The sequence below is a fragment of the Leopardus geoffroyi genome, chromosome C3, assembly GCF_018350155.1.
Source record: "Leopardus geoffroyi isolate Oge1 chromosome C3, O.geoffroyi_Oge1_pat1.0, whole genome shotgun sequence".
Classification (NCBI taxonomy): Eukaryota; Metazoa; Chordata; class Mammalia; order Carnivora; family Felidae; genus Leopardus; species Leopardus geoffroyi.
Window position 1 is genome coordinate 153,576,683 of NC_059338.1, and position 20,147 is coordinate 153,596,829.

Sequence of the window (20,147 nt, forward strand, 5' to 3'; positions counted from 1 at the left end):
GAAAACCTAAGAGCTTTCCCCTACTGCCAGGAACAAGACAAGGAGGTCAACTCTCACCATTACTATTTAACATAGTACCGGAAGTCTTAGCCTCAGCAATCAGACAACAAAAAGAAAAAAAGGCATATAATTTGGTTGAGGAAGAAGTCAAACTTTCATTATATGCAGATTACACAATACTCTATGTAGAAAATCCGAAAGACTCCACCAAAAAAACTGCTAAAATTAATACATGAATTCAGCAAAGTTGCAGGATATAAAATCAACGTGTGGGAAATCTGTTACATTTCTATACACCAATGATGAAGCTGCAGAAAAATCAAGAAATTGATCCCATTTGCAATTGCACCAAAAACAGTAAGATACCTAGGAATAAACCTAACTAAAGAGATAAAAGATCTGCATGCTAAAAAACTACAGAACACTTGTGAAAGAAATTGAAAAGGACACAAAGAAATGAAAAAGCAGGGGTGCCTGGGTGGTTCAGTCGGCTGAGCGTCCGACTTCAGCTCAGGTCATGATCTCACAGTTCGTGAGTTTGAGCCCTGCATCAGGCTCTGTGCTGACAGCTCAGAGCCTAGAACCTGCTACGGATTCTGTGTCTCCCTCTCTCTCTGCCTCTCCCCCACTTGTGCTCTGTCTCTCTGTCTCTCAAAAATGAATAAATGTTAAAAAAAAAAATTAAAACAAAAAAGAAATGGAAAAGCATTCCATGCTCATGGATTGGAAGAACAAACTTTGTTAAAATGCCTATATTACCCAAAGCAATCTATACTTCTAATACAATCCCTATCAAAATACCACCAGCATTTTACACAATGCTAGAACAAACAATCCTAAAATTTGTATAGGACCCTGAATAGCCAAAACAATTCTGAAAAAGAAAAACAAAACTAGAGGCATCACAATTCCAGACTTCAATTTAAACTACAAAGCTGTAGTCGTCATCAAGACAGTATGGTATTGGCACAAAAACAGATACACAGATCAATGGAATGGAATAGAAAACCGAGAAATGGACCCACCACTACACAGTAGGAAATCTTTGACAAAGCAGGAAAGAATAGCCAATGGGAAAAAAGAGTCTCTTCAACAAATGGTGTTGGGAAAACTGGACGGCCACAAACAGAAGAATGAAACTGGACCATTTTCTTATACCATATACAAAAATAAATTCAAAATGGATGAAAGACCTAAATATGAGATAGGAAACCATCAAAATCCTGGAGGAGAACACAGGTAGAAACCTCATTGACCTCACCCGGAGCAAATTCTTCTTAGACATGTCTCTGGAGGCAAGGCAAGCAAACATGAACTATTGGGACCTCATTAAGATAAAAATTCTCTGCATGGCAAAGGAAACAATCAACAAAATAAAAAGGCAGTTATGGAATGGGAGAAGATATTTGCAAACGACATACCTGACAAAGGGTTAGTATCCAAAAATCTGTAAAGAACTTATCAAACTCAACACCCAAAATACAAATAATCCAGGAAAAAAATGGGCAAAAGAAAGAAGACATTGAGATGGCTAACAGACCCATGAAAAGATGTTCGATATCACTCATAATCAGGAAAATACAAATCAAAACCCCAATGAGATACCTCACACATCTCAGAATGGCTAAGATTATCAACACAAGAGACAACAGGTGTTGGCCAGGATGCGGAGAAAGGGGAACCCTCTTGCACTGTGGGTGGGAATGCAAACCTATACAGTCACTCTGGAGAACAGTATGGAGGCTCCTCAAAGAGTTAAAAATAGAACTATCCTCTATTCAGCAACTGCCCTATTAGGTATTTACCCAAAGGATACAAAAATACAGATGTGAAAAGGTACATGCACCACGATGTTTATAGCAACATTATCAACAACAACCAAACTATTGAGAGAGCCCAAATGTTCATCGACTGGTGACTAGATAAAGATATATGGTATATTACTCAGCGATCAAAAAGAAAATGAAATATTGCCATGTGCAAGACGTGTATGGAGCTAGAGTGTATTATGCTAAGTGAAATAAGTCAGCCAGAGAAAGGCAAATACCATATGATCTCACCACATGTGGAATTTAAGAAAGAAAACAGAACATATGAACATATGGGTAGGGGTCAAAGAAAATAAGAACAGTGGGAAACAAGCCATAAGAGACTCTTAACAATAGAGAATAAACTGAGGGTTGGTGGAGGGAGGTGAGGGGGATAGGCTAGATAGGGGTATTAAAAGAGGGCACTTGTGATGAGCAGTGAGTGTTATATGTAAGTGATGAATCACCAAATTCTACTCCAGAAACCAATATTGCACTATATGTTAACTAAAATTTAAAAACATAAAAAGTTAATATATGCTAAAAAATAAATTTAAAAAATAATAAAATTAACAGTATAGCAGACGCTGCTGACACCCTACTCATATCTTCTGCCCTATCTTCAGTGTTGCTGGCCCCATTTCCAATTTGTAGCACTTCCATTTCTTTGCTTTAGGGATTTCTCTGGTGCTGGAAGCCATTTTTTCCACTTGTGCGGTGGCCTGCAAGAACTAGGAAATACTCCATTCCCCAACTCCAAGGACCAGCCTACAACCAACGAATGAAGGGATCTACATATAAATAATCCAGCTTCCTTGCCCCTTCCTCATCCCTCTGATGAGATAATTCACAGTCTCCCAGTGTTTTCCAGCAGTGCTAAACTCCAGGTGCCCATGATGGTTAACTGCTAGTGAATGATCCCTTAATCAGCTGCTATCCCTTCCCAGGTTCACTCGCCCACCACTAGGTGAGCAGGTGTTCTGAGGACATGCTTCTATGCAAATTCAAAGACAAACAATAAACTGTGAGAGAGGCAAGTCCACAAAAACCACACATCACATATTTTGCTCTTTTCAACCTGCCTGAAATGTTGAATAAACAGGAGAGAAAGGCTTAGGTATTAGTTTAAGTATTAGGAAGGAAGTGCTAGTGTGACTGCAAGATGCTGGGCAGAGTGTACAGTATGAGTTAGTCTCCTGAGAGGCAGATGCCAAGACAACATCAGCTATAGAAGAGACTTACTGAAGGAAACACCTGCAAAGGATAAAGGGGTCAAGGAGAGCTTGCAGTGCAGGTCTGAAAACTATGAAAGGAGGACAAGAAGGAAAGATAGGGTAGGAAGAGTTTCAGACTACAGAGTAGCCCATTAGTGGTATGGTCCCGATATCAAAAAATGATGGATCCTGAAGGATGGGAGGTGGGGCTTTCAATCAACTGTGTTCCTTGCAACTGAAGATATAAGTGCACATTTCCACAGATGCACTGCAGGGAATGATGACGTAAAGTGACATTATCTCAGCAACTTGAAAAATGTGTCTAGAGAAAAACTTCCTCTCCTCCAAGACTGTTTGTTACCAATACATACTATGGTTTTGCATGTTTATACACTTCTTATAATGTATCAAACTGTACATATCCTTTGGCAAACTGGCTTACTTCTTCATTATCATATACACAACAATTTTCATATGTTCATATAAAATTAGGTTACATCCCAAAGACTTTTCTCTTATAAACAATGCTACCAATGAATATTCATGTACATATATTCTTCTAAGTCTCATTCATTTGAGGGACCTGAGGCCAAACTGTGAATGTTAAGTTATATGGACCTTGATTTTCAAGCAATAAGGAACCATCAAAAGTGTTTCAGTAAGTGAGTGATAAGGTCATAATTTTTATTAAGATATATCTAATAAAAAGACATATGCTAAGAAATCAATTATGAAGCAATTGAAACAATACAGAGAATTAGTGAAAGGGCCCAACTTAGGGCAGAAATTGTAGGGATGTTATAGTTTAGAGGCCAAATCTCCATGACATGGTAATGGCATAGACTCAGGCAATGAAAAAGGAAAGGTATTAACTACGACCAAAACACACAAAGAAGATGAGCTTAGGTTAAAAAGAAAAGAAAGATATGGTTTGGGACCCTTTTGACTTACAGTAACTTTAGGACATTCATGCAAAGATGTCAGTAGGCAGCAGGAAATCCACATGGAGTTCAGGATAGTAACCAGTTTATAGGAAGATTTAACAGTTATCAGCATTTGGAAGAGAATGATGCTTGAGAAGAAAATAAAATTGAATCCCATGTGAGAAAAAGAATGGAAGAAAAGGAGACAGGGGGGCATGTGGGTGGCTCAGTTGGCTGAACGTCTGGAGCTTGATTTTGGCTCAGGTCATGATCCCAGGGTGTGGGATCAAGCCCCATGTTGGGCTCCATGCTGTGTGGAGCCTGCTTAAGATTCTCTCTCTCCCTCTGCCCCTCTCCTCCACTTGCTTACTCTTTCTCTCTCTCATAAATAAGTACATAAATAAATAAATAAATAAACAAACAAACAAATAAGAAAAGGAACAGGAATTAAGGTCATAGAGAATACCACTGTATTTAGACCACAAATCCAGAAGGATTTTTGTTGTATTGTAGGAATGCTTCTCAATATCTACTTGGAGAAATCCATTTTTGAGTCAATGGATTCAATTCATTCATTTCCAATGACAATGCAGTATGTTATGCTTTAATGTACAAGTTTATTAAGAAAAACAGCATACTTCGTGATGACTTACATGGAAGAAGTCTTGAATTTTTTACATACAAAGCAAGCCAAAGTCTTGCTTTTTCTATGACCATATCTTTCAAAGTTCTGACCATTTGCATGCTTCTTCCAATATAAGAAAGCAATCAATGTAGATTTGGAGGCATTCAACCAACACCTGAATACTTCTATGGCAAGCTTTCAATCACAGCTGCCTTACTACATGAGTAACTTGTTCGTAGTTACATTATCTTTTCTAACAATTTCCTTGTCTGAAAATTGGGCATAGCCACATCTACTTCACAAGTGTTTTAAGGCTCAAATAGAAAATATACTGCTATAAACTGAATATTGAAACCTAATCATATATTGAAACCTAATACCTAATGTAATGGTATTTGGTGCCTTTGGATCGGCCTTCATGAATGGGCCTTTAAAAAGGCCCCAGAGAGTCTTTCTCTCTCTCACCATGTGAGAAGTCAGCCTTCAACAAACTAGGAAGTGGGCCCTCAGCAGACATCCTATCTGCCAGCACCTAAATCATGGAACTTCCCAGCCTCCAAAACTGGGAGAAATAAATTTCTGTTGATTCAGCCACCCAGCCTATGGTATTTTTGTTACAGCAATTCAAACAGGCTGATACATGTACATAAAGAAACTAGTAAAATATAAGGTTCAGCGTATGTTCAATATATGTGATCTGTTCCTCTCTGTTCTGTCTTTGAGGAAGAAACTACTGACTGCCATTTTGCTTGTTTTATATTTTAATTCTGAAATAAATAAATCCAATAAAGAAGAAAATAAATTTCTCCAATAATTCTACTACCCAGAGATATGCTGTTTACCTTTTGAAGAACTATTGGATGCTTAACATTTACTTCTTATAACTACATATTTTATTATTCAAAAGCTTCCCTGAAAAACCTGTGTCATACTGTAATTTGTAATTTTTTTTTTTTCAAAGTTTATTTATTTTTTGGGACAGAGAGAGACAGAGCATGAATGGGGGAGGGGCAGAGAGAGAGGGAGACACAGAATCGGAAACAGGCTCCAGGCTCTGAGCCATCAGCCCAGAGCCTGACGCGGGGCTCGAACTCACGGACCGCGAGATCGTGACCTGGCTGAAGTCGGACGTTTAACCGACTGCGCCACCCAGGCGCCCCACTGTAATTTGTAATTTTAACAAGGTATGAAATGAACTGCAAGCACTACAAAACCTGAGTGCAAGAGTTTCTCAGGTAATGAACACAACCTATCACCCAGCATCTCGATCAATGCGGCAGTAGTCTTTCTAAAAGTCGTGGTTATTTACAGCAGCTTTCAAAGGATAAACATATCCTCAGTTCACAGAATATTTCTCCCAAAAAAAGCCAACAAAAAAATTAAAAATACTAATAAACTGTTATTTCCTAATAAAAAAATTAAAGTTTCTGATAAGAGTAAAATACCAGATTTTTGTTTTGGTGATGGCAATAATCTATAATAAGATTTATGAATCCATCATATTAAATGCTTTATTATCCTATCAATACAGAACCTGCTCATCAAATATCAGATAAAACTCTAAAATTATAAAAACAGGTAGCCTATGATATGAAGCTATGAACAAAAATCCCATCTTTCTGAACAGAAATAAGGTGCTTTAAAAAGCCAGGCACATGAGGTAACAGATATTTCAGTGACTGAAACCACTACCACAATAAGTAAATATTAGGAAAAAATTTTAAGGAGTATGTTTTTAGTATAATGTGACATAAGATCATGCTATCACAGAAGGCCTTCTTTCACACTGTAGAAGTTAATAGAAGTAAAGGGTTACTAGTCCGGTCTGTAAACTGAAAGGTTAACAAAAAATTTTAGGTCATGGCACAACACTTCCTGGTCTGGTTAGATATGATTTATCCCAAGGGGAGTTTGGTGGCAGTCTCGGGACTCTCAATGATCCTTTGTGATCCCTTAGTTAAGATTTTACTGTATATACAGGTTGGTATTTTGCTTTATCATTTAGCATTTTCTCCACAAACATTTTTACCACACCAACAATAAAAAGTTCTAAAAAAACAAAAATTTCAATAGTAGAGAAATATTTTAAAGTAAAGAGATGTTATAGTTTTTTTTTTAATTTTTTTATTGTGGTGAAATGTACACAGCAAAAAATTTACCATATTAACCATTTTTAGATGTACACCTCGGTGGCATTAAATGCATTCATGATGTTTATAAATGCACCACTAACCATCTAGAACCTTTCATCATCATCCCAATCAGAAACTATTCACATTTAAACAATAATTCCCCTTACTCCTCAGCCCCTGGTAACCTCTATTCTACTTTCTGTTTCTATGAATTTGCTTATTCAAGGTACTGCCTATATGTTGAATTACACAGCACTTGTCCTTTTGTGTCTGGCTTATTTTATCTACAATAATGTTTTCAAAGTTCATCCATACTGTACTTGTATCAGAATTTCATTCCAGGGTGCCTGGGTGGGCTCAGTAGGTTAAGCATCTGACTCTCGATTTTAGCTCAGGTCATTATCTCACAGTTCATGAGATCAAGCCCCAAGCTGGGTTCTGCACTGACAATGGGAAGCCTGCTTAGGATTCTCTCTCTCCCTCTTTCTCTGCCCCTCCCCCGCTCTCATGGCCTCTCTCTCTCTCAAAATAAATATTTAACATTTTAGAAAAAGGAATGAAATTCTTTTTTATATTTTAGAGAGAGAGTGCACAAGCAAGGGAGAGGGGCAGAGGGAGAGAGAAAAGAATCTTAAGCAGGCTCCACACTCAGCATGGAACCTGACAGGGGACTTGATCCCACAACCCTAGGATCATGATATGAGTTCAAATCAAAGAGTTAGACACTTAACCAACTGAGCCACCCAGGCACCCCAGAATTTCATTCTTTTTTAAGGCTGAATAATAATCCACTGTACATATATACAACATTTTGCTTATCCATTCTTGTTGATGGACATTTGGATTGTTTCCACCATCCAACCATTGTGAATAATGATACTATGAACATTGATGTACAAATATATTTGAGTCCCCACTTTCAGTTCTTCTGTGTATATATATTCAGAAGCAGAATTGCTGGATTATGTGGTAATTTCATGTTTAACTTTTTGAGAAACCATCAAGCTCTTCCACAGTGGCTGTACCATTTTACATTCCCACCAGCAATGTATAAGGGTTCCAATATCTCAATGTTGTTTTTTTCCCATTTATGGATAACAGCCATCCTAATAGGTATAAAGTGGTATCTCATCATGGTTTGGATTTGCAACTCCTTAGTGACTAATGATGATGAGCATCTTATCATGTACTGGACTGCATAAAAGATCAGAAAGGTCGCCAAGATGGAATAATAGCAAATGGATTTATCCTCCCACCTAAAACACCAAAAACAGTAACAACAAAATGAAAAAAAAAAACAAACAAAAAACAAGAGAGAGGGGGGGGGGGGGGGAAAGGAAGGCAGGTAGGAAGAAAGGAAATAATCCTGACAAAATATATGAAACAATGGTTTTCAAGCACTGAACATCAGACAAAAACACTAATGCCTGAAAGTCAGGAAATAAAAAATTGAGCTCTACAATTGCCCTAGCTTACTTTCTTGAGAGAATTTCCAAACCACACAACAGAAAAGAGGAACTGAGGTTGAGTCCAGTGGGTTCCCTGAGTTGAAGAGACAGAGCTGAGTGTCCAGGCAGACAAATGTAGCTAGAGTTCGTAGGACAGAGTAACAGAAAAACCATAGCTACACAAAAAACTCCAGCAATCCACCTCAAGTATTCGGCTGAGTACTGATCAGTATGTGCATATAAATAAAACTACTCTAGACCAGGGAAAGAACCATCTAGAGAACAGTTCCCAATGCCACACCAGTGTCAGGCCACAGCAGCTACTCCTGCCAGCCAGACCAGAAAAACCCATAATTAGGAGTATTACATAGAATGCTCAGGAGGGTAGTGACATAACACTCCCCAGACCCACCTAATAAATCATAAAGCAACACCCAAAAGGATGAAACTGTTTCCAAATAACGGCACCTGAGAACAAAGTTACAAAATATTTAAAGAAATTTTTTAAAATCCAGCAACGAACAACATAGAATTCACAATATTTGGTATCCACTGAAAAATGTCTAGGCATGCAAAGAAGGAGAAAAATACAATCCACAATAAAGAGAAATATTAATCAATAGAAATAGACACAAAAATAACACAAATGATAGAGTTATAGAAAAAGTCACTAAAACAACTATTATAAATACACTCTATATTTTCAAAACATAGAAAAGATATGATGAGGTTAAGACAAGATAATACAAAAAGATTCATATCAAACTTTAAGAGATGACAAATACACTGGATAGTATTAACAGACAATTAGACACAGAGAGCAAAAAGATATTAAACTTTGAAGATATAGCAATAAAAGCCAGCATAAATTAAAAAGAGAGGGGGGGAAATGAATATAGCATCAATGATCCCATGATATAACATGGAGCAGCCTCATTAATATACATATAATTGTAGTCCAAAAGGAAAGGAAAAGGGAAGTCAGAAAAAAAATTAAGGCAAAAAAACTTTCTAAATGTGATGAAAACTTTAAATCCATACGAAGAAGAAAGTTAACATAGCTGACCTGAGGGTATACTCAGAAAGGCCTGCTTGCAATGTTGGTCCTTGTCTACCTCTGCTTATTTAGACACCAAGAGAGTTCCCAACCTCCCCTAAATGGTGAAAGTGTCTCCCTCTGCCTAAACCGTGCTAACAATATGGCTTAGTTTGAATACCTGTTTTCCTTCTTGAAATCTAAAATTTTGATACATGCTTTTGGTACTAAAATTTTGGTACCAGCCCCCCAATAAAAACTCTGGGCACTGAGTCGCTAATGAGCTCCCCTGGCGGGCAATGCTTTACAGATGTTGTCAAAACTCATTGTTGAAGCAATTAAGCGTATCCTATGTGACTCCACTAGACTAGGATTCTTGAAAAATTGCAGATTTTGCTTTGTATCATTTCACTGTAATACATCATAGTCATGAGTATGACCATATACTAAGTTCTGAGTGTCCTCCTAGTGAATTACCAAACCTAGGGGTGGGCTTGGGGACCTCTGATTCCCCACATACCCAAAAAGCTTGATAAACTCCAAGCAGAAAACCACACATAGGCATATCACAATCATGCTGCTAAAAGAAGTGACAAAGAGAAAATCCTTAAAAATCAAGAATGAGAATAGCTTCACACTTCTTGACAGCAAATCTGGAACTAGAAGACAATGAAGCAATGTCTTCAAAATACTGAAGAAAAATGATTTCCAAACTACAATTCTACATAAATGGTTAGCCACTTATCAAAGTATGATAAATACATCTCTGGCATGCCATTTATCTTTCATAAATCCTTTCCTAGAAGATGTGCTTAATCAAACTGAGAATAAAAACCAAGAAAGAGGAAGACATGGAATCCAGGATAAAGTTGCTCTGCACAGAAGAGAAGTAAAGGGAATTACTGGAAAATGGTGAGGAGTGACCAAAGGGTGGCTACATCCACAAAGCAGTGGAACAAATTAGAGCAGCTAGGAGGCCGTGAGAATGAGTTCTCCAAGAAAACAAAAATGACAGAATGTCTGCTATGCCTAAAAACCTTAACAGGAGAGCCAAATGAGGACAAAAAGTTAGAGTTTTAATATCAATAAATAAAGCTAGGCAAACAAAAACCCAAAATAATTAACTCCAAGGAAAATGAAAAGTTTTGAAGGAAAAATAATCATAATTAATACTTGCCATGGCTATGAATATTACGTAATGCTGAATACTAATCTAAGCAAACCATGACACATGTGTCCTGGGAGAATGGAGGAATGGGAAAAGTGCAAAAGTGCAGGTGGAGGAGTGGGTAAGGAGAGTTACTGTGTTTATAAGTACATTACAAGCATGTTATTTAGAGACAAGGAAGTAAAGAATAAAAGAATCCCTAAGAATCAAAAGTGTCCTGGAAAAAAGAGTTAAAAGTCAAACACTAAACGGCTATGATTGACAAATGTGACAAACAGAACGAAAAATTTTGAGACAACTGGTTCTTACCTTCAAGAGCTCAGAGAACCCCTCTTCACTAGTCGAAGAATGATTGCTTGAACAAGAAGCACAGTCTGATATTTCCACAACACTCTCACAGTCTTCAAATTCATTATACTCACTAGTATCTTCCCTGTCACTGTCAATCTCCCAGTCAATAAACTGTAGTTCATCTAAAAAATACAATTTTAAACAATTTAAAATCCTTAATATTTATTAATCCATTTTTTTAATTCTCAGTAGTTAAAAACATCCATATTGCTGAGTCATTTTTTAAAAATATATTAAAAGACTGTGAAAACTATATTCCTACTCTTATCTCTAGCCATCCTGTTTCTCCTACTGCCCCTACTCCAATTCTCAGGTAACTACTTTCATTAGTTGTTTTTGTATCTTTCTAGAGTTTCTCTAGCATGTCCAAGCAAATAAAATATATTATTATTTTTTCCTCTTTTCTGATACACTTTGATTTCTTTTTACTTAACAGAGGTTTTCCCACATCAATTAACAGGCAACATCCTCATTCTTTTTAATAACATGGTATTCCATTACACAGTTAACCTATAGTTTATTTAATCAGTCTTCTACTAATAGACTTATTCAAGGATTTTCACCTAAAACTTTTTCTATATATTTCTCATCAATAAAGAAACAAGTAAATTTACTTTTTGGTTTACTTTATAAGCATTTTTATCTAGGTAGTACTTCTGCAAAATTTAATTTGGAAGTTAAATTATTTTCATATATTAAATAACCAAATTTAATCTGTATTTAAAGAAATAAAATTAGTTATTAAGGATAAATTAATCTCTGAGGTATCTCTGAGGAATATAACATAAACCTTTCCTACAGTACAAAACGCAAGTATTCTCCCTTACAGCTACTTCAGCAACTCAGAGGACGAGTAAGATATCTCAGCCCTATTTCAGAGGTTTGACAGCAACAATCTTATTTCCACACAGAAGTCATATTAAAATAAAATAACTTACTAGCTTTAATAATTGAAGAAAATTCAAAATAAAAACAACAACAAGAACAACAAAGAAAAATTTCAGCTAAAGTTAAAAATATGGAATAAAGTAAACAAGAATGGAAGTCTTCTTTTATCTAACACTGTTGTTCCAGAAAATAGAAGTCCACTAGAGTAATTATAAAAGACTAGAGGTCAGACCAGTCTAAGAGAAGCAGGTGCATAATGGCAATTATTTCCCACATGTAACAACACATTTACTATGGAAGCCAGGCATTGGAATGCATAAGAAATTCTCCAGGTTGCTGAAGCATCACAGCAGAAAGCCACAGAAAGGCAGAGGAGGAACACAAGTGCCCTCAAAGCTACTGTACTTTTGTAGCATTTGTTCAATCATTCTTCATTTATTCAGTAGAATCAGTGCCTACTGAGGGGCTACTGTACCATTCTAGGCACTCACAATACCAAAACAAGCAAACAAATAAATATAGGAGATAATACAGAACACTGTTCCTACCCTGAAAATGACAGACCACAACCAAAACTAATAAGACTTCATTGTTCACAATGTTTTTATGAAGCAGTCAAGACAATTAATGTTAGACTAAAATTTGCATTTTATAGATGAAGAAATTGAGTCTTCAAAAAGTTAAGAAGTTTTCTCCAAGTTATATAAAAGACAAATGGAGGGGGAAAGATTTTTTAAAGACGAAAATATTTTGACAATTTTAACTCAGAGCTCTTCCCTCTCAATCCCAATTCTGGCCTTAAGGCCCAGACAGTCTAATCCAATACAGCTGGAAGGAGGTCTGAATATATTGTTTTTAATTAATTTATTTATTTATTCATTCATTCATTCATTCATTCATTCATTCATTCATTTAGAGAGAGGCAGAGGGAGAAGGAGAGAAAGAATCCCAGACAGGATCCACACTCAGCATAGCTCAATCTCACGACCATGAGATCGCTGAGCTGACACTTAACTGAGCCACCCAGATGCCCTAGGTATACTGTTTTAAAAGTTCACTTGGAAATTATGATAAGAAGCCAGGTTTGGTAAGCACCAGAACAGTGTTGAAGCATACAGCATTGAAGTTACACATCCCAACCAATAATATCAATTGGCATACTTGTTAAATATCTGACTCTGGGCAAGCAATTTGACTTCTCTGAGTCCCAATTTCCTTCTATAAAATAAGGGTACTCAGCTTACAGGATGTAGTTGATATAAAAGGAAATAATATACATATGCCCCAAGTGTCTGGGGTAAAATAAGAAACTGATAAATGGTAATTAAAGGTAAAATGAGGGAGGGAGGAAGAGAAGGAAAAGGAAGAGAAAGATAAGCCAGCATTTACACACATAAGATACACTCCAAGGGATCATTTATTTTTTACCCAACAGTCAACTTGCTTAACAGAAGTCAACAACTTGTGAACTTATTTAAAAAAAATTTTTTTTAATGTTTATTTATTTTTGAAAGAGAGAGAAAGAGAGAGCAAGAGACAGAGCATGAGCAGGGGAGGGGCAGAGAGAGAGGAAGACACAGAATCTGAAGCAGGCTTCAGGCTCTGATCTGTCAGCACAAAGCCAGACTCGGGGCTCAAACCCTCCCACTGCGAGATTATGACCTAAGCCAAAGTCGGATGCTTAACAGACTGAGCCACCCGGACACCCCACGTGAACTCATTTTAAAGTAGTTAACTCAAGGAGGAAGAGTTAAGATGGTGGAGGAGTAGTGGGACCCTATGCTTGTCTCCTCCCTTGAATAGAGATAAATATCAAATCATTCCAAACACCCAAAAAATTGATCTGAGAACTAAGAGAACAAACTATACATCTAGTGGTGGAAAAATGGCCACATCATGGAAGGTAGGAGCTACAGCGAGTTGATTTGGAGGAGGAAAGAACTGCAGATGCCATGAAAGGGAGGGAGCCATGATAATGGAGAAAGGAGCAAAAGAAAAAAGAAAGAGAGAGAAAGCAGCACCCAGGGGACTGCACAAGAAAAACTCTTCCCCAAAATCACTAACTGAGAAAAGGAGAGGGGATGAATTCTGCAGAAGTTTTAGAAAGCCCCACCATTGCAGGGGTCATGCCTGGTAGGACTAGCAGTGCTCCTGTGGGAAGGATGCAGAGGCTGGAGAGCAGGAAGTGTGGTCTGAGGATTCCCTGGGTCACAAGGGGAGAAACAGTTCCCTTTCTTGGGGTGCAGTTGGAAAGGTGGCACAGCCTCTCAAGGGATAAGAGAGCTAACAAGAGCCAACATGCCGCCCTATACACTAGCATAGAACAGAGACATCTATTGAGGGCAGCAGACCTTGGTTGCCAGCTTCTTTGCTGTGCTTTACCATAAACTCCAAACCACTGTGTGGTTGTGCGACTGCTTTCCTGGGACAAACCTGCACCAGCCACAGCGTGCTAAGACCCTCCCCCAGAGGATCAGTGCAGGTCCATGCCACGTAGATCGGTAAAATCTGGAGATTTAAAAGCCAGCTGCATGCCTGAGATAAAACACAGGAGGTACTGGCAGGCACAGACAGATGCTTGGACACAGACAGGGTGAAGTCAGGGATCTGACAGACACCAGGGACATAAGAGAAGTGAGAACTTCCTGAAGAGTAGTATGCACGAACTCTCTGCTCTAGGGATAAGAAGGTGGGGTGACATCATTTCCTCTGCCCATCAGCACTGACCAACTTCAGTGAGCAAAACAGTGCCACTAAGTGGTGGCCAGAGCCACTTACACCAAGCCCCGCCCCCTGTGCCCTGCAGGGGCATCTCCACTAAGCAAATCTGCCTGAGAATCAGCCCAGCAGGCTGCTCCCCCGGAAGACCAGCACAAACCCCTCGCACACACCTAGTCTACTGATCATAGAGGCTGCAAAGCTTCAGCTCTAAGGGAGATAGGCTCTAGTTTCATTTAACAAGCAGACCAAAATACAGCTAGTTAAAACGTGCCATACAGTGGACAAGGTCCAAAAACCCCGCACTGCAGGCAAGGAGAAACTATGCAGGAGACTGACCTCAGGGAAGGTGCAGCCAAAATATAACAGCAAAGGGCACACGCAAACACTTCCTGTAGCACAGGCCCAAGATAATATAGAACCTCTTCTTAATATAGCCATTACTCTCAGGAGCAGGAATAGAACAGGCTTTCCTAACAGTCATACAAAAAAAAATTAACCTAGACAAAATGACAAGATGGAGGAATTCACCCCAAAGGAAAGAACAGGAAGAAGTACTGGCAAGGGATTTAATCAAGATTGATATAAGTAAGATGCCTGAATTAGAATTTAAAACAACAATCATAAGGATACTAGCTGGGCTTGAATAAAGCATAGAAGATACTAGATAATCCCTTGCTACAGAGATAAAAGAACTAAAAACTAGTCAGGATGAAATAAAAAATGTTAGGCGCACCTATGTGATTCCTTTGGTTAAGCATCCGATTCTTGACTTCAGCTCAACTGAGTCATGATCTCAAGGTTGGTGGGTTCAAGCCCCATGCTGGGTTCTGCATTGACAGTGTGAAGTCTGCTTGAGATTCTCTCTCTCTTCCTCTTTCTCTGCCCCCCTCCTCTCGCTCTCTCTAAATAAATAAATAAGCTTCAGAAAAAATTTATTGAAAGAAAATGCTAGAACTGAGACACAAAACCGACTGGATGCAATGACAATGAGGATGGGCGAAGCAGAAAAATGAATCAGTAATATACAAGATAAAATCATGAAAAATAATAAAGCTGAAAAGAAGAGGGAAAGTATTGGATCATGAATGTACGCAGGGAAATCAATGACTCCATAAAGAGTGATAACATTTGTATCATAGGAATTCCAGAAGAAGAAGAGAGAGAAAAAGAGGCAGAGGGTTTATCTGAGCAAATTACAGCTAAAAAGTTCCTTAATCTGAGGAAGAACACAGACATTCAAATCCAAGAGGCACAGAGAATTCCCACTGAATTCAACAAAAGCCAGCCCACAACAAGATATATCATAGTCAAGTTCACAAAATACATAGACAAGGAAAGAATCCTGAAGGCAGCAAGGGAATATAAGTCCTTAAACTACAAGGGAAGACAAATCAGGTTCACAGCAGATCAAAGTACATCATGTATGGGAAAAATATACAGCCAAGAATTCTTCATCCAGCAAGGCTGTCATTCAGAATAGGAGAAGAGACAGAAAATTTCTCAAACAAAAACTAAAAGAGTTCATGATCACTAAACCAGCCCTGCAAGAAATTTTAAGGGGGACTTTATGAGTAAGAAAGACAGACCAAAACCAATAAACACTGGAAAAGACCAGAGTATATCACCAGAAACACCAATTGTATGGGTAACACAATGGCACTAAATTCATATCTATCAATAATCACTCTGTATGTAAACGGACTAAATGCTCCAATCAAAAGACATAGGTATCAGAATGGATAAAAAAATTAAAAAATTAAAAAAAGACCTATCTATATGCTGCCTACAAGAGACTCATTTTAGACCTAAAGACACCTGCAGATTGAAAGTGAGGGGATGGAGAAGCATCTATTATGCTAATGGACGTCAAAAGAAAGCTGGAGTAGCCATACCTATGTTAGACAAACTACATTTTAAAACAAAGACTGTAACAAGAGATGGACACTATATCATATTTAGAGGTCTATCCTCCAAGATCAGGCAATTGTAAATATTTATGCCCCCAACTGGACAGCACCCAAATATATAAATTAACTAATGACAAATATAATCAGCTCAAAATACCTTTCTAGTCTTAAATAGTTTTGAAAACTACTATCTCTTTTAATAAAGGATATAAACAGTTTTTATTTCTTTTAATAGCAGCTTTAATGAGATGTAATTCACATACCACACTACCCACCCATAAAAAGCATAGTTTTTAATAATGAAATTATGTTCTGAGATGTGTAAAGACAAACCAAGAGTTACATAACAATGAATATCATTTAATATGATTGAATTAACAATATAAGACCTGCCAGCTTATGTATAACCTTAAAATACCACTTCACCTGTTTATTACTAGAATGTCAATTGGTAGTTACCAAGATGACATACAAAGTGGTCAAAGGAATAAAATGACCTTCCACAGAGTTTGTCTGCATAAACTTAACCTTGACCAAGTACCTAACTCATATGAACTTCAAAGAGTTAAAAGTCAAAGTTTATTTTGAAAGCATTAAGACTTTTAAATACTCTAGATAAGCTATATTTTAAAAATTGTAAAAGGACTGATTTTCCTAATTCTAAAAGTCTGTGGTTCTCAACTGGGGATGTCCTTCTGGGGATATCTTACAACATCTGGAGACATTCACAGCTGTCACAAATGGGACTGGGGGAACTACTGTCATCTAGCAAAAAAAAAGGCTAGAGATGCTATTAAACACCCTACACTACACAGGAAAGTCCCTCTCCCCCCAACAAAGAATTTTTTGGCCCCAAATGGCATTAGTGCCAAGGTTGAGAAACTCTCCTTCAAATTGTCAAAAACATAATAATACAATATGGGGCACCCTGAATGGCTCAGTTGGTTGAACATCTGACTCTTAATTTTGGATCAGGTCACGATCCCAGGGTTGTGGGATCGGGCCCATGTCCATGCTCAGCATGGAGCCTGCTTAAGATTCTCTCCCTCCTTCTGCCTCTCTCCCCCATTCACACTCTCTCTCTCAAATAAATAAAAAAAAATTTTTTAAACCCACAATATAAAATGCCATCAGAACAGAAACTTGTATTACACTTCTACCACACATTGGCTATCACAGTATTTACCCAAATCAGGTCAGCAAGGAGGCAATATAGGTGCAGCACTATGCAGTAGTTGAAAGACCTGGCTTTGCTGTCAGAGACCCTAAGTGGAATCCCAATCAACTCTACATGTTCGAGCTTAAGTTGTTAGCTGTAAAAATGATACTTGTAATACTTATCTCTTAGAGTTGTTGTGAGAAATATTAAATGAGAAAATGTTTCTAAAGGGCTGAGCATAGAGGCCAAGACTCAGTATAGTCATCACTAATACTAAATGTTATAAAAAGATTGATGTTTTTTCCAATACTGAACCCAATATATAACAGAAAGAGGTAAGAAACAAATTTCAATTTACCTTCACTGGCCCCATCTTCTGTACATAAAATATTCTTGTTCCTATTAGAAAATCTGTCTATCCTAGAACTATGTCCATTATCTCTTTGTGATTTAAAAAGCGTTTTATCCTCATCTGACACATCACTTCCACTAGAACTCCATGTTATATCTGTAAGTCCACTGGTACTCTTAGATGCAGCAGTTTCTGTTAAAGAAAAAAAGAAAATACATAAACACAATTAACTGATAGTTCTTTATCAGAATAAGATTTTATGCATGTTACTTTGCTGAAATCACAAATAATAAAATTCTAATGATAACGAAAGCAATGTCTTCCTGCCTGAAGTTCTATGTGCAGCACAAGATTCTTTGAATTAAAACCAAATTACAAGAAAAAGAAGTAGAACAAATTGAGATAAATTATAAAAGACAAGGAAATCGGGGGGCGCCTGGGTGGCTTAGTCGGTTGGGCGGCCGACTTCGGCTCAGGTCATGATCTCGTGGTCTGTGAGTTCGAGCCCCGCGTCGGGCTCTGTGCTGACAGCTCAGAGCCTGGTGCCTGTTTCGGATTCTGTGTCTCCCTCTCTCTGACCCTCCCCCATTCATGCTCTGTCTCTCTATCTCAAAAATAAATAAACGTTAAAAAAAAAAAAAATTAAAAAGACAAGGAAATCGGGGCACAAAGAGAAACTCAAAAAATTAACCGTGAAATAATTACAGAAGTGTAACTTCCTAGAATATTTTATGAACCAAAAGAAAAACACAAAACAAACCATAAATCCAATACTTCTGTACAACAGAAATGCTTCTATGTGCCTCCTTTGCCATACTGGGAGCCCTGGTAGCAGTATTGTGCTTAAAAACACTTAACGGCAAACTTTTATTTAACTAAATTTGTTATTTTGAGGTAATAATAGATTCACCTATAGGCATAAGAAACAATAAAGAGAGCCTTTGTATGCTTTACCCAGTTCCTCCAATGGTAACATTTTGCAAAACATAACATCACAACCAGAATGTTGATTCTGATACACTCAAGACATAGAACAATCCCATCACCATGAGGACATCTTGTGTTACCTTTTCATTTTATTTATCTATTATTATTTTTTCAAATAGGCTTCATGCCCAGTGCAAAGCCCAATGTGGGTTTGAACTCATGACCCGGAGATCAAGACCTGAGCTGAGATCAAGAGTCAGACACTTAAGCAACTGAGCTTCACAGGTGCCCCTTGTATTACCTTTTTTAAAGCCACATCATAGCTACCCCTCCTTTCCCCAATTCTGAACCTCTGCAAATGAATCAGTCTTTACATTTTTGTAATTTTGTCATTTCAAGAATGATATACAAATGGAATCATACTATGTGACCCTTCAGGATTGGCTTTTATGTGGCATAATTCCCTGCACATTCATCCAAGTTGTTCTATGTAGCAACCCTTTCTTTCCATTACTAAGTAGTATTCCATGATTTGGATGCACCAGAGCTTGTTTATCCATTCAATAACTAAAGGGCATCTGTGCTGTTTCTAACTTGGGGTTATTATGAATAAAGCTGCTATAAATATTGCACATGGAGTTTTATGTGAATGCAATTTTCATTCTCTAGGATAAATGTCAAAAGGCAATTGCTGGATTGTACAGTAATTGCATGTTTAGTCTTCTAAGAAACTGCCAAACTATTTTCCAGAGTAGCTGTACCATTTTACAGTTCCATCAGCAATGTATCAGTTTCTCCATATCACTTACATTTGATGTTGTCACCACTTTTTATTTTAGCCATTCTGATAGATGGAAAACCTAGAAGGAATGGGGCTACTCCATCTTGGTGTAATAGGAAGTTCACAGAAAATTTTTCTGATAGTGATCAAAAAAGGAATATATACTTCATAAAAATCAATTTTTCTACTTATATTTATCTAATTGAGTTATAATGCTAAAACTTAAAAAAAGTACCTTAGACACATTACAATGAGATTAAGAGATTAGCTATTATAATTCAAGTTTTACAGAAGAGGAAACAGGCTCAGAAATTAAATGCCTTCGGGTGCCTGGGTGGCTCAGTCAGTTGAGCCTCCGACTTCGGCTCAGGTCATGATCTCACAGCTTGTGGGTTCGAGTCCCGTGTTGGGCTCTGCGCTGACAGCTCAGAGCCTGGAGCCTGCTTCGGATTCTGTGTCTCCCTCTCTCTCTATCCTTTCTCTGCTCATGCTCTGTCTCTCTCTGTCTCAAAAATAAATAAACATTAAAAAAAAAAGAAGTTAAATGGCTTCATTTAATACATATTTACATAACAACTCTGATATAGCAAACCTTGAGGAAACAGAAAAATAAGAAAACTCCTCCCTCAAGTAATGCATGGTCTGAAAGGTATGAAAAAATGCAACTGCTCCACTTTGTGTTGATCAGGAAAGGAGATTTGTTGACA

At 37.6% G+C, this 20,147-nt stretch overlaps 1 protein-coding gene across 1 annotated transcript in view; it reads right to left on the bottom strand.

The window, feature by feature from the left end:
* The window catches only part of SPIDR (scaffold protein involved in DNA repair), a 490,431-nt gene that overhangs the window by 437,597 nt on the left and 32,687 nt on the right, over window positions 1-20,147 (bottom strand). Inside the window, exons 4-5 of the mRNA XM_045455385.1 lie at window positions 17,739-17,924; window positions 10,664-10,827 (exon numbers count right to left, since the gene is read on the bottom strand). Of these exons, the coding sequence (XP_045311341.1) occupies window positions 10,664-10,827; window positions 17,739-17,924 (350 nt within the window). The remainder of the gene's footprint in view (window positions 1-10,663; window positions 10,828-17,738; window positions 17,925-20,147) is intronic.